Below are 20239 nucleotides of genomic sequence, written 5' to 3'. Positions count from 1 at the left end.
CTTACTTTTAAATAAAATAAACCACTTTTTAAAACTGTTACAGAGCTGACCCTCTATGTAAACTCTAGGGGTATTATCTGTATGTGTATCGTATTTGTTTAATGCTCAAATGATGTACTGTATAACTGTTTTCCCATTTTAATATATTTCTAATGAAAATATCTTCATATTCTATTCAGACTTTACTGTAAGTGATTTCTCATGTTTCAGGTCTTGTGTTTATTCATTATTATTATTATTATTATTATTATTATTATTATTATTATTATTATTATTATTAATTATTATTTGGAATGAAAATGTTGAAAAAACCTGGCAACCCTTCTTACAAGTTTTGGCCAACTGTAAAGTTCAAGATTATGTTCACCAGACGATCATGTTCATCTCTTAATTTCCAAGTCCCTAAAGCTGGCAAGCTTTCTGAAATAATTACAATAAAAACAAAATAAATACCCCATGTTTTTGTATTTGTATTCGTTTTATTTGTTTAATTTGAATAATAAGTTTGTATTCTTTGTTACACTCACTCCACTAAATTCTCACACAGGTGGATGAGAAGCAGAGGGCTACAGTGGAGTTTGGAAGACTTTTAGCAGCCATGAACACTCTTGGCTTTTCACCGGATGAACAGCGAGCCATATGGCATGTGCTGGCTGGAATATACCACTTGGGCATGGCTGGGGCATGCAAAGGTAAGTCTACAGCACCTGCAATTCAAATAGAGGCAAGTAAAGTCAGGTAAATCTTGATCGTCATCACAGCCATATACAGTATACAGTGAGAAGAAATAACCTTTCCTATTGAACCAAAGGTGCAAAATACATGGGCATGACATTAAAAAAGTGCCACGGCAATAGAATGCATGCATAGCATGCAGGGAGCAGGTAGGGGTATTTGTCAGTGTGCATACCAAGATATGTAACAGAACACAATTACTTTAACATGACAATATGATTAAACACAAGGTCCAAAGTTAATTTAGTAAAAAATTTTAAGGCAAAAATTTAATAATTCCAAAAAAGTTGGGACACTGTGTAAAATGCTAAAAACTGAATATAATAGTTTGCAAATCTTAAAAAAATCTTATTCACAATAGCACAGAGAACATAAAATGTTTAAACAGAGGAAATTTATAATTTTAAGGAAAAATGTGTCTTAGAGATGGAAAGTCTCTCAGCTGTAAAGAATAACAGACATTTGCCAGTCTGTGGAAAAAAATGCATTTACAAATTGTGGTACAATGTTCATCAAAATAAAATTGTGAACATTTAGCTAATAATTTATAGTACATAACATCTTCAAAGTGCGTAATGGCACAGAAATCAAAACTGGATGCCGTGATCTTTGGACCCCCAGGCATCACTGCATTTAAGCAGTAGGCTTTGTAGTAGAAGAGTCCAGGTGCTGAACTGGCCCCCTGCAGTCCAGACCTTTTACCAACTGAAAACATTAGGTGCATGATGAGTAAAAAATACAAATACAACAAAAATGAACTAGGGCTGTTTAGCGGCTACAATAGACAATATTTCTTCCCAAAACTCCAGCAAATGAACTTCTTAGTTGCCAGATGTATACTGACTGTTGTTAAAATAAGAGGGGATATTACACAGTGGCAAGCATGGCCCTGTCTCAACTTTTTAGAGACATGGTATAGCCATCAAATAAAAAAAAGACCTTATTGTCATCCTTAAAATGGTACATTTCTTCAATTTCAGTTTCTTTATATGTTTAATGTTCTATTGTAATTAAAATATGAGATTTGAAAATCATTGAATTCTGTTTTTATTTTACATTTTACACATTGAAACGCTTTCCAACCTTATTTTCGGAATTGGCATTAAAAAAAGATTAAATAAATGATGTTTACATTTGCGGCATACACCCTTATGCAGAGTGATGCACAACTGCAGTTGATAGTTAAAGGATTTAATTCAAGGCCCAGTAGTAGCAGCTTTGTGGTGCTGACTTTAGAACTCTGATCAGAAGTCCAAAGTCTTAACCACTGAGCAACCACTTCCTTACCACTGAGCTACCGCTGTGTAAAGTGCAGTGGACACCTTCCCTTTAAGATTCATACATGCCTTTTAATAATCCCATTCCACATTTAGTCCCCATATACTGTTATAATGGCCTAAACTCTTATGGGGGGATGTTCAATACCAGGTGGATGTTCAATTCCAGGACATTGGTATTTCCAAATTTGACTGTTTTTTTTTTTTGCATCTTTTGTTTACATTGTCAGAAAAAGCTATATATTAATTAGATGTATTCATACATTATAACATATTGTATGTGCACATAAGTGTTATTACTTTGCATGTGAACATGTAAAATTTTCTTGTTTTCCTGAATAATATTTGTGGTAAAAATGTGTTTTTATCTCCTCTTCTAAAGTTGGACGAAAGCAGTTTATGAATTTTGAGAGTGCTCAGGTTGCCAGTGCTGTACTTGGCTGTGAGGGAGAAGATCTTCACACTGCCGTATTCAAACATCACCTAATGCAGTTACTGCAGAGGGCCACTAGAGCCACCAGAGAGCGGCACATAAAAGAGGAACAAGAGGAAGGTTGGAATCACTGATTTCCATAAAAAATAAAAAAGAGTACATTTTCGTTTAGTTTTCAGTTATTATTCTTTTAGTCTTCTTTACAGCTCTTCTTTATTTGATTTAACCATATTGGCTTTTGAACTACTGATATGCACCGTACTGTTTACTTTTTCCTTTAGTGTGTTACATACCCACTGCACAATAGCCTTACTATTTTATTTCATTTGTTTGCTGTTAGCAGTATTGGTTAAGTACATTTTATTGTCTCTGTGCTTTATGCTGATATTCTTAATAAAGTTAAATGTAGCCTAACCTAAGATTCAAAACAATTATGTTGATGTGGTCAGCTTTATTTTTTATATTATTTATTTTATTTTTTATAATATTTTTTTTATAACAAAGACAGAGGAGCAATTGACAGTCATACCACAACCAGTGTTATAATGTAAATGATCTATTTGTATTTTTAGGTCCTAAACTGAGTGCAGCTCAGTGTGTGGAGGGCATGGCATCTGGTCTCTATGAAGAGCTGTTTACCATTATTGTCTCTCTTATTAACAGGTACACAAAATTGCAGAAAAGGACATGACCTTTATGTAATTTACATTTCATGTATAAACCAATCATAAAAGTTCTTCAAAACATACATTTTCAGAAATTTCTATATATATATATATATATATATATATATATATATATATATATATATATATATATATATATATATATATAGTCAACTCACACATTGCCTATATTTATTCTCTATATGTGAGATAAATGCGTGTGTTAAAGTTTGTTGAGATTATTGTTTGAATTTTTCCCCAGAGCTTTGTGCTCCCAGCAGCTCACTCTAGGCTCTGTGATTGTGGTGGACACACCAGGTCTACGCAACCCGAGACACAGCGGGAAAGACAGGGCAGCTGGATTCTCTGAGTTCTGCCATAACTACCTACAGGAAAGGCTTCTGGAGCACCATTTCACAAACACCTTCACGAACTGTCTTGACAGATACACACAGGTAAAGGACAGGTTTTCGATTGCGTGTGTTTTAAATATGACTAATTGTGTTTTAAATATGACTAATTGAAGAGCTTTTGCTCTGTTCTGGCTTTAGGAGAGAGTGTCGGTCGATTTTCAGACCCCCGAGGAGAGTCCTCAAAAAGTGGTGTGTGCTATAGACCAACCAGGACTGCAGGTAAGCCTTTTAATCTGTCATTGATCTTATTACATCATTAATCAGCATAAAACGTGGTGATTTCCCTAAGAATATATCTATAAAGATCAAAATGTTGTAATTTTTATATATATATATATATATATATATATATATATATATATATATATATATACAGGGAGTGCAGAATTATTAGGCAAATGAGTATTTTGACCACATCATCCTCGTTATGCATGTTGTCTTACTCCAAGCTGTATAGGCTGGAAAGCCTACTACCAATTAAGCATATTAGGTGATGTGCATCTCTGTAATGAGAAGGGGTGTGGTCTAATGACATCAACACCCTATATCAGGTGTGCATAATTATTAGGCAACTTCCTTTCCTTTGGCAAAATGGGTCAAAAGAAGGACTTGACAGGCTCAGAAAAGTCAAAAATAGTGAGATATATTGCAGAGGGATGCAGCAGTCTTAAAATAGCCAAGCTTCTGAAGCGTGATCATCGAACAATCAAGCGTTTCATTCAAAATAGTCGACAGGGTCGCAAGAAGCGTGTGGAAAAACCAAGGCGCAAAATAACTGCCCGTGAACTGAGAAAAGTCAAGCGTGCAGCTGCCAAGATGCCACTTGCCACCAGTTTGGCCATATTTCAGAGCTGCAACATCACTGAGTGCCCAAAAGCACAAGGTGTGCAATACTCAGAGACATGGCCAAGGTAAGAAAGGCAGAAAGTCGACCACCACTGAACAAGACACACAAGCTGAAACGTCAAGACTGGGCCAAGAAATATCTCAAGACTGATTTTCTAAGGTTTTATGGACTGATGAAATGAGAGTGAGTCTTGATGGGCCAGATGGATGGGCCCGTGGCTGGATTGGTAAAGGGCAGAGAGCTCCAGTCCGACTCAGACGCCAGCAAGGTGGAGGTGGAGTACTGGTTTGGGCTGGTATCATCAAAGATGAGCTTGTGGGGCCTTTTCGGGTTGAGGATGGAGTCAAGCTGAACTCCCAGTCCTACTGCCAGTTTCTGGAAGACACCTTCTTCAAGCAGTGGTACAGGAAGAAGTCTGCATCCTTCAAGAAAAACATGATTTTCATGCAGGACAATGCTCCATCACACACGCCCAAGTACTCCACAGCGTGGCTGGCAAGAAAGGGTATAAAAGAAGAAAATCTAATGATATGGCCTCCTTGTTCACCTGATCTGAACCCCATTGAGAACCTGTGGTCCATCATCAAATGTGCGATTTACAAGGAGGAAAACAGTACACCTCTGAACAGTGTCTGGGAGGCTGTGGTTGCTGCTGCACGCAATGTTGATGGTGAACAGATCAAAACACTGACAGAATCCATGGATGGCAGGCTTTTGAGTGTCCTTGCAAAGAAAGGTGGCTATATTGGTCACTGATTTGTTTTGTTTGGTTTTGAATGTCAGACATGTATATTTGTGAATGTTGAGATGTTATATTGGTTTCACTGGTAAAATAAATAATTGAAATGGGTATGAATTTGTTTTTTGTTAAGTTGCCTAATAATTATGCACAGTAATAGTCACCTGCACACACAGATATCCCCCTAAAATAGCTAAAACTAAAAACTACTTCCAAAAATATTCAGCTTTGATATTAATGAGTTTTTTGTGTTCATTGAGAACATGGTTGTTGTTCAAATAAAATTAATCCTCAAAAATACAACTTGCCTAATAATTCTGCACTCCCTGTGTGTGTGTGTGTGTGTGTGTGTGTGTATATATATATATATATATATATATATATATATATATATATATATATATATATATAATATGCGCTTAGGTTCGAGGGCAAGAAGGTGACTCTCGTGGCCTTCTTTGGGTCCTTGATGAGGAGCTAGTCACTCCCAATTCTTCTGAGAACACTGTTCTGGAAAAGATATGTCATAACTTCAGTGATACAGGTACTTAAATCATGAAATAATGTAACTTTATTGACCAAAAACAGAATTTCGATAAAAATTTTATTCAGACACTGTACTGTTTTTGTTGTTCTTTAGTGCGTCTGTGTGAACAGCCTCTACAATGTGAGATTGCTCATCTAACGGGCTCTGACCCAATCCGCTATGACCTTTCTGGCTGGTTTGGTCTAGTTCAGAATAACCCCTCTGCCCTCAATGCCAGCTCCATCCTGCAGAACTCTACTATGTAATTCATTTCATGACATTTATCATTGCAACACAGATTGTTTATAAAATTTACTAAGGGTCTTAGTAAAGTCAGGCACTGATGAAGGGTGAGGAGGCCTGGGGTGCAGTTAGTTTTCCAATTTCATCCCAAAGGTGTTCAGTAGGGTTGAAGTAAGAGCTCTATAGCAGGCCACACAAGATTTTTCACTCCAACTCATGTGAACCATATCTTCATGGAGCTAGCTTTGTGCACAGAGACATTGTCATGCTGTAACAGGTTTTTGGTCTCCTGGTACAAATGAAGAGAAATATAATGCTACTGCATACAAATACCTATAAAATGTGTGCCTGCAACTTTGTGTTAACAGTTTGAGGTAGAATCCTGGAAAAGTTGGGAGTCCCAATACTTTGTTCTATATAGGGCATATAACCTATACACATAACCTAAAAAAACATGCAATGCATGATGTACTACAAACTTTAATAAGGTATATTAGGGTGTTCATAGTATAAATTGTATCACAATGATGATTATGAATGGCTGTTTTTCACAGTTTCTCTGTTTCTGTCAGTCATGTAGTAAAGGGTCTGTTTGCTCCACGGGCCTCAGTTCCTCCTTTGTGTCGGGGTTTGGGGGGTGTCGAAGGAGGCTCACAGCGCTTTCTGGAGAGAAGTGGGAGTGTTCGGAAAACATTTACAGGAGGAATGGCTGCTATCAGGAGATACTCACACTGCATCTCTATTAAACTGCAAGCGGTAAGACTTACTAAAGTCATTTCCACTGACAGTTACGTTTTTTGCACACTAGAATTGAAATCTGCCATCTGTGCTGGAGCTATTTTTTTTTTTTTATTTCCTCTGTCCTCTGTCTACATTTTACTCATTCTATCTATCCCATACCCAAAAAACATTTTGCTTTTATCACTGGCATTATTATGCTCTCTCATTCTCTCGCTTTCTCTCTCTCTCTCTCTCTCTCTCTCTCTCTCTCTCTCTCTCTCTATATATATATATATATATATATATATATATATATATATATATATATATATATATATATATCAGGATGCTCTAATAAACCTGATCCGTCGTGCACAGCCAGTTTTCCTACAGTGTCTAAGCGCCAAGGTTGAGGGTGGTTCCTTTGACGTTCCTGCATTACGCACCCAGCTCCAATCAACCCACCTACTGCCTTCTCTGCAGCTGTATCGTCTAGGTCTCACACATATCTCACTTACACTTAGTCACTACAATAATCATTTTTTTTCTCAAATTGCATTTATAGACAAAGCTATGTTTTAGATAAGTTTTTGATCCATTGACTCTCTGTATCCCAGGCTACCCTGATCATATGTCCCTGAGTGATTTCCGCTGCCACTTTCAGGCATTGTCTCCTCCTGTAATGAAACGCTACGGCTCTGTATTTATCACTCCAAATGAGAGACAGGTGTGAAAATCTAAGTAGATGTGCACACACATACATGACAACATTTAATTTATTGTCATTTTATTAAGAATTCAGTATTAAACATTAGGTGTCCAGAAAGATTTAACTGATGTGCCCTTTTTTATGTAAACGTTATGTATGACCACATCTCTTGTTTTCAGGCGGTTGAGGAATTATTGATCGAATTAGATATGGATAAGAAGAGTATTGTTTTGGGAACAAACAAGGTGGGAGTTTACATTAAAATTAAGGATCCGTTAAGGATTCCATATCTCACTAATGTATGTTTTTGTGGTTTTGTGTGTTTCTCATCATCTTTGCATATATGTGTGTTAGGTGTTTTTAAAATGTGGCGTGTTGAGATCGCTGAATGTGCAAAGAGATGGCTTGGTCAACAACTGGCTGGTGCAGATGCAGGCTGCATGTTTTGGGCATTTGGCACGGCAGAGATACAGACACTTGAAGGTGAGTCAGCAGTTACGTATTTCATGGATATGATTAGTTTACATAGATTTAGTCTTCACTGGTTACAGAAGTAAACAAGTGATTATCCCTTCTAAAAAAAATTTTATTACTGTATGTATGTATGTGTATATATATATATATATATATATATATATATATATATATATATATATATATATATATATATATATATATATATATAATTTTTTTGCCCAAAAAGTAATAAGAATTCAGAAACCTGATGGGGGAAAAAATAAGTATACCCACCCTACTTCCACAATCTTTACAAGTTATTAGTGGGGACAGGGTCATTTACTCATGAATAAGTGTGACTACACCTATAAAAGCAGAACTTTGGCCATTTTGGTGTTCGTAAGCACTCAGATATGCAATTGTTGATCTCTTTTTGCTGCTCTTTTTTTTTTATCTCTAATCTCTTAATAAAAATTTAATAAAATTAATTAAAAAATGTAATAAAAATCTGAATGATTGTGTGCCTGTTCTGAGATAAGGTCCAGCAGATGGCTGTGAGATGTATCCAGCGCAATCTCCGTGTTTTAGACAGAGTCTCCACCTGGAGTTGGTGGAAAGTGCTGTGTAAAGTGCGCCCCCTGCTGGACGTCAATATAGACGAACACAAGGTCCGGGCCAAAGAGGTAAGCATTTTATTTTTACTAATAATAACAGAAAAATTATAAGTAATAAAGAGACCATCAGTTGTGTTGATGTGGACAGGGTATAAATGTAGTGGTTCATTTGTTCATGTGCTCCAGGATGAGATTGCAATACTGAGGAGGCGTCTTGAGAAGTCTGAGAAGGAACGGAATGAACTTAGACAGACTGCAGACAACCTGGAGACCAAGGTGTGTGTATCTGTACACACTGCCAATTAATTTATATAACTCCCAATGCAATATCAGATTTCTTTCATAAATCTGACTGCCAATTTGAATAATCAATAAAATAAATTTAAATAAATATGCTCCAAAAGTATTGCTTAATGTGCATTTTGTGTGTGTGTGTGTGTGTGTGTGTGTGTGTGTGTGTGTGTGTGTGTGTGTGTGTGTGTGTTCACAGATAACGGCTGTTGTATCTGAGCTGAGTGATGAGAGGTTTCGAGGAGAGGCTGTGAGTCAGGCCTTAGACACAGAGAGAACAGAGAGACTTCGTCTCATCAAAGAAAACAAGGAGTTACAGGTGTCTCTTCTCAAACTATTGTTTTATTAAAAGTCTTCAGGCCTTTCAAAACAACTGTTTTACATAAGCCTAAATATAAAAAAATAAAATGTAAAGGAATAAAACATTCTAAATAAAACAATACTGTAACAGGAATAAAACAAATAACTGATTGCTTATTTTTCAGAAAAGTGTTTTATTTTTATTTTATATGCTTTTACTTAGAATTTTTAGCTACACAAAAAAGCTAAGATTCATCTGCTGTGTCTTTTAGGATCGTTTGGATCAGAGTAAAGTCACTGTAGAGGCATTAGAAAAGGAGCTGGCTGAGGAGACGCAGAGAGCCAACAGCAAAGAGACTCTAAGCGGCATGGCACCTACAGGTAGCACCTTCTGCTATTTAGAATCTGCAGAATGCTATACCAATCTGTGGAAAAACTGCATCTACAAATGCAAATGAAAAAACAATTTCAGAATAATATTTTTCAACATAAAATTGCAAAGACTTTGAATATCTCATTGCCTACAGTGCATAATATAATGTAAAGATTCAAAGAATCTGGTGAAAGGTACAAGGCCAAATGGGCCAAATGTCATTTAAATGGACTGGCAAAGGAGGCAAAGTGTAAAACTCTTCTGTGGACAGACAAATCAAAATGTGAAATTCTTTTTGGAAACAACGAATGCCACATTCTCCAGACTCCAGTTATCCGGAGTGACCATCTGGCTTGCAATCACTGTTCATTTTAAAAGCTGCCATCTCTGATGGTTTGGGGACTTATGGATTGCTTATGGAATGGGCAGCGTGCACATCTGAGAAGGTATCATCCTATGATTGGAAACATTTGGCATATTATGACATGCACAATTAAGAGAAAGAAGACCCAGGACAGTGAAATTCTGTATCAGACATGAATGGGACAACATTCCTCTCCCAATAGTTCAGCAAGTTTTCTCCTCAGGTCCCAGAGGTATACAGACTGTTGTTAAAAGAACAGGAGATGCTACACCATTGTAAACATGGCCCTTTCCCAACTTTTTTGAGATGTATTGCAAACATCAATTTCAAAATTACCTTATTTGTGCTTAACATTTTACATTTACTCAGTTTAAACATTGTGTAAACAGTTTAAACAATGTTTTCTATGTCCGATTAATGTATAAAATATCCAACTTTTTTGGAATTGGAGATGTATCTTGGGAAGCATTGCTACAGTATTTGATAGATATAACGCTAAATGAAAGAAATAAAATTGTATTCCTTTGTGTTTTTTATTCCAAACATAGTTGCTGTAGTGTGAATAAATTTTAATTTATGTTGAAATAAATAAATAATTGTGTATGCTTTAGAGGGTGAACTACAGCTGCAGCTGGATTGCGCACAGACAGAAGTGGAGTTTCTACGAAGACGTTTGCGTCAGACAGATGAGAGGTTTGAAGCTGAAAAAGAGGCACGGGTACTTTTGGACACCAAGGTACTAAAGGAATTTTTACTCATCATTTAGAGCAGTATTCCTATAAACATAACATAACTAAATGTGGAGAGAATAAATAGTAGGTGAGTTGCATCAGTTGATTCAATTCTGTCTACATGTGCTCTGACCTAAACTGATCTAACACTCTATATGAAATCATTAGTTTATTTATAATGACATAATTGGCAATGGAAACACATTGGCTCAGTATTCGAAATTTTGGAAATAACATGCACACTTTTCCTATTGTTTATCATATATTCCTGTGGGTGGTGCTATAACACTGTCTTCCTACTGCCAATCTAAAGGTTTTGGAACTGCAAACCCAAGTGGAACAGTCAAAGCGGACAATCACAGAGCTGAAGCGGCACTGCAGGCACGTGACTTCTGACCTGCAAGATGCCCGTGTGATTATGGACAGCTTGCAGGCGCGCGCTCATGACCTGGAAAGGAAGCAGAGGAGGTGTGTTACTTAACTTTAGGCAAAATGTCACATTAGCATATCACAATTTATATGCATCTAATATGCATATGCCCTCTTTCCTTCTCCTGTGCATATCAATATGGATATTTGTGTGTGTGTGTGTGTGTGTGTGTGTGTGTGTGTGGCTATATCATGCTCATGGTTGTGTGTGTGTGTGTGTGTGCTTGTGCAATTCAAAAATGCCATTTACAGGTTTGACAGTGAGCTAACCCGGGCTCTTGAGGAAGCAGATAATGAGAGAGAGCAAAAGGACAAGGCTATCCAGGAGAGTATTGCTCTGGGGGCAGATATTGTTTCTCTGCATCGGACTCTAAAGGTGTGAAGCAGGGTCAGACATTAACCATCTGGAAATAAATGCTAATAGGAATATCCTCTAACGCTATAGGAAGTAAAAGTATAGCAGTATTCGAAAGGGCTGAGGATATTATATTTGTTGTCAATATTTTCCAGGGTTTCAGAGTAGAAGTAGATATGTTTTAACATACAGTATGTTTCCTTACTTTATTGATCCCATAACAGCAACTAGCAATGCAAAAGAGCTGTCATAAATGTTGATGACTTCAAATGCTGATAAAGTGTCTTGCCACCAGAAAAAAAAAATCCTAATTTTTGATTGTACAATGGTGCTTGCTGAAATGACCCGCTAGCCTCATATTGTTCTTATACATCATTTGCAAGAAAGAGAAAAAATGAGTGATGAGAGACCAAATGTAATCTTTTAGGGGGATTGTAGGAACTGAATTATTACTTTTGTGGAACATTGGTGCATGTAGAAGTAATAGATACTCTTAGGCTTATCATTCAATTCACTTCTGAGAGCATGTCTTGTATGTTTTGTCATATCTATAGGAGATAAGTGGAAATCCTTCATGATGGAATTATCATTGCAACCAGTAGATAAAATGTTTATAATTTGATCAAAATCAAGGTCTCAGAAAGAGAAAGAGATCTGGCTTACATATTCTTAATCAGAAAAACAAGGACAGTTCCTTGGCTTTGAATTTTGCTTTTGATTCATCCATGTATTTGTCTATCTATACTTTTGTTCAGATGTCAGTTTGAGATTCTTGATAGCACAATATCATATGAATGAGTGTTTGAATGTTTACAAAATTTACTTGGAATTTTTATTTAAACCAGCATATGAACAGACAATAATTTGGAACTAAACTAAACAGGGGCAAGATCAAATCGTTTTTCTACAGTAGCTCTTTGACTTCTACTTGTCGGATATAATTTCCACCATAGTTTTATTAGAATAATTATAAGCAACAAAAGGAATCCTACCTGTTCTAGTGGTGGATTGTGTAAAGGTCTGTAAAACCATTCTCAGTGCCTCTTAATAAAAGCTAGAGGTTAAGCTAAAGCAGTTAAGGGTTTAAACAACTTTGGATAAATCTAAGACCATGTCAAAACATGGGTCTTCTTTCAATCACACATCCATCAAATGTTATAGAGCTCTTAATCCATATTTATTAGAGATGATAATAGAAAATAAGTAGACGTAAATAGAAATAGTTAATTTTTATTGTTTAAAGATTTGTAGACATTATGAAGAGTCTTTGACAAATGAAGATAAAAGCTGCATAATAGGTTGAACCATGCCATTCAGAAGCTACAATAGAATTGTCCTCTAGAATTTTTTTTTCTTAGCAAAAGAATGAGCTGAAACAATGGGATGTCTGAGATTTCTTTGTGTATTTTGGAAGGAAATGGCTGCAGTGAGGATTACACATAGTTGGGTTTCAAGCAAAAGTTATGGAAATGTTATTCTTAAATTGCATTAGTAATAGTAAATTGGAAGGGGACTGAAACTGGGTAGAAATGCCATCAATCCTTCTATAAAAGCAGTTTCTCTGCTTTTTGATGTAAAGGTTCAGTTCAGCTCACCTCTTTATTCTAACTAACATTACAGTTATATTTGCTTAGATCTTACAGAGATGATTAGGCCACAATGGGTAGAACTTTATTTAGCCACTGTCTTTTTGTCCCTAACAAGTCAACTAGGTTAGTATTGACTTGATGTCTGGATTGTTTATTTTGAATATTTTGTAGATTGTGTATTTTGATTCTTGCTTTTCGTATGTTACAGAAATAGAAGAAAATTAAATTACATTTTATTTGTATAGCATTTTTTATCCTTGGACTGTTCTTAAGATGATTTACAGAAATAAATAGATTACAACTATAAATTTCAGCATCATAAATTAGTCCCTATAAGTTTATCCCAAATGAAAAAGCCAGTGGCAAAAAGAAAAGTCCCTGTTATGGTATGAGGAAGAAACTTTGAAGAAACCAGACTCAGAAATTAGAAGAAATTTGTCTTTCTCTTTTGTATAGCAATGAAGCAATGAAGTGAGGAACCATAGAAACTTCTAAAATCTAAAATCTTTCAAAACCTTGGAATACCTGGAATACATTTTTGCTGTATTATGATACAAACTTTAATTATAATCGAATAGGATTTTTCTGACTATAGAAATCAAATATATAAAAAACTAAACACTGTTTAGCTGATAAGATTTCACCCTATAGAATCAAAACACAAGTATACACACTAAAGTGACACTTTATAAATCCTGTGTGTTTATAAATCCTTCTGTCACTGACTAGGCACTACTTTATATAATGATTATTATTATAAATTAATTATTAAAACATAATAATTAAAAATACAACAATGTGTAAACTGAAATATACATGGATGTGTGTTTATGTATGTGTTTGTGACACTAGGTGAGTCAGTTGGAGATAGAACACTTGCAGGAACAAAAACAAGAGTTGTGTGCCCAGATCCGAGACCTGACTGTGCCCCTGAACCTTGGCTCTGACTCAGTGCCTGAGCTGAAAAAACAACTACGTGAATTTGACAGCAGAGATAAGGAACGTGCTCAGGAGCTAGCCAATATGAAAGCCAAAATTCAGCAGCAGGAACAGGTAGCATTTCTTCTCCATCTAAACACCAACTTACATTCTCTCTCTCTCTCTCTCTCTTTCTCTCTCTGATTTTCTTTGTGAAAATTGTAATCCACTCTCTACAATGAAAAATAGCTGCTCACATTAATACGACACTCTGCATGCAAATTCCCTTGCATCCCCGCGGTGCAAATCTGATATGAAGTCCAAAAATGGTAACAGCGAGACATGTTTTATGCTGTGCTGTTACACCTAATGACATTGTTAAGCAACCAGGCTTTCAAGACGGTCAACTGCCTGCTGTTATCATAGGGATATCTGTATGGATGACTTGGTCTCATTTGTTATCCCCCAAGATACATCTGCGCTTTGAGATGGAGATGGAAAGAATGAAGCAGATCCATCAAAAGGAGCTTGAGGACAAAGATGAGGAGTTGGAGGATGTGCAGAAGTCTTCACAGAGACGGGTGGGGACTGATAGGGGAGGCAATTGGAAGAATAAAATGCAGAGATATGACCAAATGCAGGATAAAATGCATGACAGGACTTTGATGTATGTGTGTGTGTGTGTGTGTGTGTGTGTGTGTGTGTGTGTGTGTGTGTGTGTGTTTTCAGCTAAGACAGTTAGAGATGCAGCTAGAACAAGAGTATGAGGAAAAGCAAATGGTGGTGCATGAGAAACATGACTTGGAAGGACTGATTGCAACTCTGTGTGAGCAAGTAATGGAATAGACACACACAGACACACACCTCTTTTTATGTTGTACCAGCCACAGTTATTAAGAGCCAGTTAATGGTCATTTATTTTAATGCACTGTACAATCAATCACAGACTTATACACACAAGGTGAGACTTGTGTTTATGTGTATGCTAACATAGGCTATTTGTCTTTCACAGTTAGCAATAGCAGTGTAATGTAATAAGAAAAAAAAACATGCATCATCCACACCCTGAGTCGGAACCATACACAGCTTCTTTTCTTGGTTTTTCTTCTATCTATATTTACCTTACTCACCCCAGGTGGGCCACAGGGATTTTGATGTAGAGAAGCGACTCCGGCGAGATCTTAAGCGTACCCATGCTCTGCTTAGTGATGCCCAGCTGCTACTGTCCACTATAGAGCAAACCGGGCAGTGCCAGGTACCAGGAACCAAGGAGCAATTGGAGAGACTGCACTATCAGGTAGGTGCTTATGGAACTTGATTTGTGCTTTTCTGCAGCGCTATATTAACTTTTTTTTAGCTGCTATAAATGTAAAAAAAAAAAAAAAAAAAAAATTGTTAGTATCAGGGAATGAAAGGAGAACTTATAAAAGGTGTGATATAGTATGCATTATTGGAAAATGATCATTCTTTTTAAGTACACTATGTATTATATTAAACATTCCTCTTTTTTTTTGGCATGAGACTGTAGTGTATATAAAAAAAATGCAAGATAAAAAGTTATTGTATTTTACAAAGAACAACTATGTACAAAGATGTCCCCAATACACAAAAAAAAAACATAAAGTTGTAATTTTTTTATATGCAGAAACAACAAACAAATTACAGTTATTGAGCATGTATGAAAAGATCCAAAAAGCCTGACATTTCTCTACCAGGCTCCCTCTCACATAGCAACTTAAGAGCCTGGTAAACTTTCAACAAGTAATTAAGGGAAGATATAAGGTGACCAGAACTGACATCCAACTTGGCCAATTGTCTGTTTCTGTTTACTTGGCAACTTATTTCTCTATATAGTCTTGATTTTGTAGGGTCCTGAAGAAACATTTCTTGATAGATGATCGTAGACATTTTAACAGAAGTAATATTTTAAGGATAAAAGGCAGGTATTTTAAGAATTTCTTTTAATATTAAATATATGAAACAAACCAAAAAGTTGTATTGCAAGAATAACTTTTAATAAAGGGTCAATGTTTTAAGAATAAAGTAATTTATTAATCCCCTTTGCAGCATTCTTTTAATTGAGTCACATTGGAAGGCTTTCATGCATAAACTGCTGATTGAAAATGCACCATTTTGAAAATAGATGGTAAAATATATAGTTCTATCATAAGTCATCCAAGCCGTGAAGCAACAAAGCATTAGAATACTTCATGAGACCAATCAAAAAAATATTATATATATATATTTTTGTGAATTGTTGGCCTTCTGGAAAGTATGTTAATTTACTGTATATGTACTCAATACTTGGTAGGGGTTTCTTACACATTTACACAATTACATCCTGGAACTTAATTTGGAAAATGGGAAACAAAGGAGAAGGTCCTCAAATACGACACATTAAACACCAATATACCCTTTTAACCACAAGCCATGAAATAACTACTGCATTTGCAAAGTCATTCAAAAATAACTCCTCATTAGAAAAGTGTAGACCTGAATTCAGCAGAATATGAATTCAGCAGGAGCAAAAACTCATAAATCTTCATTCAGATAACACTGAACCATATTACCAACCAATTACTATATACCAACGCTCCAGTGCCCTCAAATGAGCTCACAATACCGCAGTTGGTCCTGACAGAATCAATTATGCGATCTTGTAAAATTTGCCTCACACACAAAAATTTGCCTCACACACAGTATTACTAATTCTTGGTGCCCTGGTGGTCTAGTGGTTAGGATGCGGCGCTCTCACCGCTGCAGCCTGGGTTTGAGCCCCGGTCAGGGAACCAACCCCAGCCACTCTTAGTGCCGGTCCCAAGCCCGGATAAATGGGGAGGGTTGCGTTAGGAAGGGCATCCAGCGTAAAAACATGTGCCAAACCAAACATGCGGAGGACCCGCTGTGGCGACCCCTAATGGGAGAAGTTTACAGTATTGCTAATTCTTCTCTAAATCTTTTATGCCATATGGAGAACAGGAAATGTACTACCATTTTGGAGGGAGGCTATTGTTATTCCCATTCCCAAACCAAATGAAGGCCACAGTAATGCAAATAATTGTCGTCCAACTGCTATGACCAGTTGTGTCTGCGAAATCATGGAAAGAATGGTCAGTGGCCGCCTGGTGTGGATACTGGTGTAAAGAAATATGATCAGCAATTATCATTGTGGGTTTAGACGACGCAAAAGTACTTTAGACCATCTAGCCTGACTGGAGTCATACGTTCAGGAAAGTTTAATTAAAACATGCAGTAGCTGTATTTTTTACCTAGAGAAGACAGATGATACCACTTGGAGATATGGTATTATTATTGACCTACTGTATAGGAGATGGGTTTTAAAGGCAGTCTACCCATTTTTATTAACAACTTCCTATTTAACAGAAATTTCAGTGTTCAAATAGGAGCCACACTATTAAATGTACACACCCAGGAACTGGGAGTCCCACATAGAAGCATCCTTCAGTCACTTTCTTCAGTATAAAAATCAATAGTATAATTAAGGTCATAGAACCTAATATCTTTCATAGTTTTTATGTTGATGACATATGCACAGGCTACTGAGGAAAAATATGAACAGCTACAGTTGCAGTGGTGTGGAAAAGTGTTGGCCCCCTTCCTGATTTCTTATTTTTTCGCATGTTTGTCACACTTTAATGTTTCACAGCATCAAACTAATTTAAATATTAGTAAAAGATAACACAAGTAAACACAACATGCAGTTTTTAAATGAAGTTTTTATTATTGAGGGAAAAATAAATCCAAAACTACATGGCCCTGTGTGAAAAAGTGTTTGCCCCCTAAACCTAATAACTGGTTGGCCCGCCCTTAGCAGCAACAACTGCAATCAAGCGTTTGCAATAACTTGCAATGAGTCTGTTGTTACAGCGCTGTGGAGGAATTTTGGTCCGCTAATCTATGCAGCATAGTTGTAGTTTAGCCACATTAGAGGGATTTCGAGCATGAACCACCTTTTTAATATCATGCCACAGCATCTTAATAGGATTTAGGTCAGGACTTTGACCACTCCAAAGTCTTCATTTTGGTTTTCTTCAGCCATTAAGACGTGGACTTGCTGGTGTATTTGGGGATCATTGTCCTGCTGCAGAACCCAAGTTCGCTTCAGCTTGAGGTCACGAACAGATGGCGGGACATTCTCCTTCATGATTTTCTTTTTTTTTTTTTTTTTTGGTAAACAGCAGAATTCATGGTTCCATTTATCACAGCAAATTTTCCAGGTCCTGATGCAGCAAAACAGCCTCAGCGCATCACACTACCACCACCATATTTTAATGTTGGTATGAGGTTCCTTTTCTGACATGCAGTTACTTTTACGCCAGACGTAATGGGACACACACCTTCCAAAAAGTTTAACTTTTGTCTCGTCAGCCCACAGAGTATTTTCCCAAAAGTCTTGGGGATCATTAAGATTCTGGGAAAACTGAGACGAGCCTGTATGTTCTTTTTGCTCAGCAGCAGTTTTCATCTTGATCTCTGCCATGTAGACCATTTTTGCCCAGTCTCTTTCTTATTGTGGAGTCATGAGCACTGACCTTAACTGAGGCAAGTGAGGCCTGCAGTTCTTTGGATGTTGTTGTGGGGTCTTTTGTGAGCTCTTGGATGAGTCGTTGCTGTGCTCTTGGGGTAATTTTGGACGGTTGGCCACTCCTGGGAAGGTTCTCCACTGTTCCATGTATTTGCCATTTGTGAATAATGGCTCTCACTGTGGTTCGCTGGAGTCCCAAAGCTTTAGAAATGGCTTTATAACCTTTTCCAGAATGATAGATCTCAATTATTTTTCTTCACATTTGTTCCTGAATTTCTTTGGATCTCGGCATGATGTCTAGCTTTTGAGGATATTTTGGTCTACTTCACTTTGTCAGGCAGGTCCTATTTAAGAGATTTCTTTATTACAAATATTTAAATTAGTTTGCTGATCTGAAACATGTAAAAAAAAAAAAAAACAAACGTGTGACAAACATGCAAAAAAAAAGAAATCAGGAAGGGGCCAACACTTTTTCACACCACTGCATGTATAAACAAGATAAAAAATATTGGTCAATTAAAAGACCAAGACTGTATGTATGCATTTTTATCTTCTCCGTTTTCAACATCCTGATCCAAACCTACATATGGAGGGTGAACCCATCAAAACTGATAAAGAAATTTTTGGGACTGGTGCTGAACTTTTATTCCACATATGAGAGCCTTAAGCAAAGAATGTTTCAAACTATGGATATTTCAAAAGTATTGGCTAAAACAAAATAGGGTGCAGCACTCACTTTACTCTGCACCTCTACAGAGTATTAGCCTTACAATCTGTGGTCAAACTCAAGGCAAACGAAATAATCCAGACCTTTTAGTCTATGAATTAAACCACATCTAGAGAACCTTAATATCAATCTTTTAAAACAGTATCATTGTTCCCCTGTGCCTGGAGTTTGAAAAAGCCAACCGTTATTCATATTCTCAGTATGAGAAAACAGAAACTCTGACCTCAGACCATTAATTAACTTATACATCACAAACAAATGGGAGTAGGAATGGGACATATATAAAAATAGTAATCTGTATGAAATACTCTTCCCTTGATACCATTTTTTTGGTCTCTTCTAATGGTTGGATTATGAATGCTAAATCTGTCTGAGGCAGGCAAAGCTTGCAGATTTTTAACTGTTCATCTAGATACTTTTTGATTTTCTGAACGACTTGTCAGTGACATTTTGGGTGTCTGGCCACTTCTGATAGAAATCAACACTCTATAACATGTTTTCTCTATTTTCTAGGGTCATATACTGTATTTATAGGTGACTTTCTTTCATTTCTTTTGGAATTTCTTTTCATTCTTGCATTTTGTACTGCTAATTGATATCTTCTAGCCTGTATCACTGTTTTATTTTAGTAATGTTTGGATTTAACAGGGCTGGCAGTAATCAGGGGTGTGTTAAGTTTAATTTAATCTAATTAGTAATAAAGAAATTAGTTAAAGGGTTGTTTGAGTGACTAAAAGGGCAATTAATTAATGTTTGCACACAGACCCACACAGTTGGTGTTTCTTTATTTTTCCAAAGGAAATGATGATTTAAATATTTATATTTTATGTTTAATGTATTAGATTAAATTATATTTAAATTTATATTTTTAGATTAAATTATATTTATATTTAAATTATGTTTTTATATTTAATTTAACCTGTCTGCTGTCTAGTACTGTGCAAATCTGTGCAATGTTCTAGACAATCCTTAACATAATTCACAAAGCATCATTAGTGTACTAAAACACTTGAGATCCCTTTCATTAATGTTTAAAAGGCTCCTTTAAAAGGCATTAATCTTTTTTTCCCTTTTAATCTTTGTCTTAGACTTGTTTACATTGTATTTCACTGTGTACATTTAGTATAAAACAATAGTAAACAATATAAACCTATAATTTATTTTTAAAACTGAATATATTGTCCAAGGCATGCTGCTACACAACATTTTCTTTTTTTGTTTACTTTATTTTAACTGTGG

At 36.2% G+C, this 20239-nt stretch overlaps 1 protein-coding gene across 3 annotated transcripts in view; it reads left to right on the top strand.

Annotated features, from left to right (window-relative positions):
- LOC124393548 (unconventional myosin-XVIIIb-like) overlaps nt 1–20239 on the top strand; it is a 47025-nt gene that overhangs the window by 19332 nt on the left and 7454 nt on the right. For 2 of the 3 annotated variants that reach the window (XM_046861451.1, XM_046861449.1), the window contains exons 12-34: nt 548–692; nt 2395–2565; nt 3018–3108; nt 3373–3565; nt 3662–3742; nt 5533–5653; nt 5750–5897; nt 6451–6634; nt 6944–7094; nt 7216–7325; nt 7487–7552; nt 7662–7790; nt 8303–8446; nt 8564–8653; nt 8868–8987; nt 9241–9349; nt 10317–10441; nt 10750–10904; nt 11118–11241; nt 13662–13862; nt 14198–14308; nt 14457–14561; nt 14863–15024. In XM_046861451.1, coding sequence (XP_046717407.1) covers nt 548–692; nt 2395–2565; nt 3018–3108; nt 3373–3565; nt 3662–3742; nt 5533–5653; nt 5750–5897; nt 6451–6634; nt 6944–7094; nt 7216–7325; nt 7487–7552; nt 7662–7790; nt 8303–8446; nt 8564–8653; nt 8868–8987; nt 9241–9349; nt 10317–10441; nt 10750–10904; nt 11118–11241; nt 13662–13862; nt 14198–14308; nt 14457–14561; nt 14863–15024 — 3036 coding nt within the window. The remainder of the gene's footprint in view (nt 1–547; nt 693–2394; nt 2566–3017; nt 3109–3372; nt 3566–3661; nt 3743–5532; nt 5654–5749; nt 5898–6450; nt 6635–6943; nt 7095–7215; nt 7326–7486; nt 7553–7661; nt 7791–8302; nt 8447–8563; nt 8654–8867; nt 8988–9240; nt 9350–10316; nt 10442–10749; nt 10905–11117; nt 11242–13661; nt 13863–14197; nt 14309–14456; nt 14562–14862; nt 15025–20239) is intronic. The other variant, XM_046861452.1, reaches the window with a different exon arrangement.

The sequence above is a fragment of the Silurus meridionalis genome, chromosome 11 (assembly GCF_014805685.1).
Source record: "Silurus meridionalis isolate SWU-2019-XX chromosome 11, ASM1480568v1, whole genome shotgun sequence".
In the NCBI taxonomy this organism is placed as follows: domain Eukaryota; kingdom Metazoa; phylum Chordata; class Actinopteri; order Siluriformes; family Siluridae; genus Silurus; species Silurus meridionalis.
The sequence above is the reverse complement of the archived record's forward strand: the minus strand, read 5'-3'. Positions and strand labels throughout refer to the sequence as shown.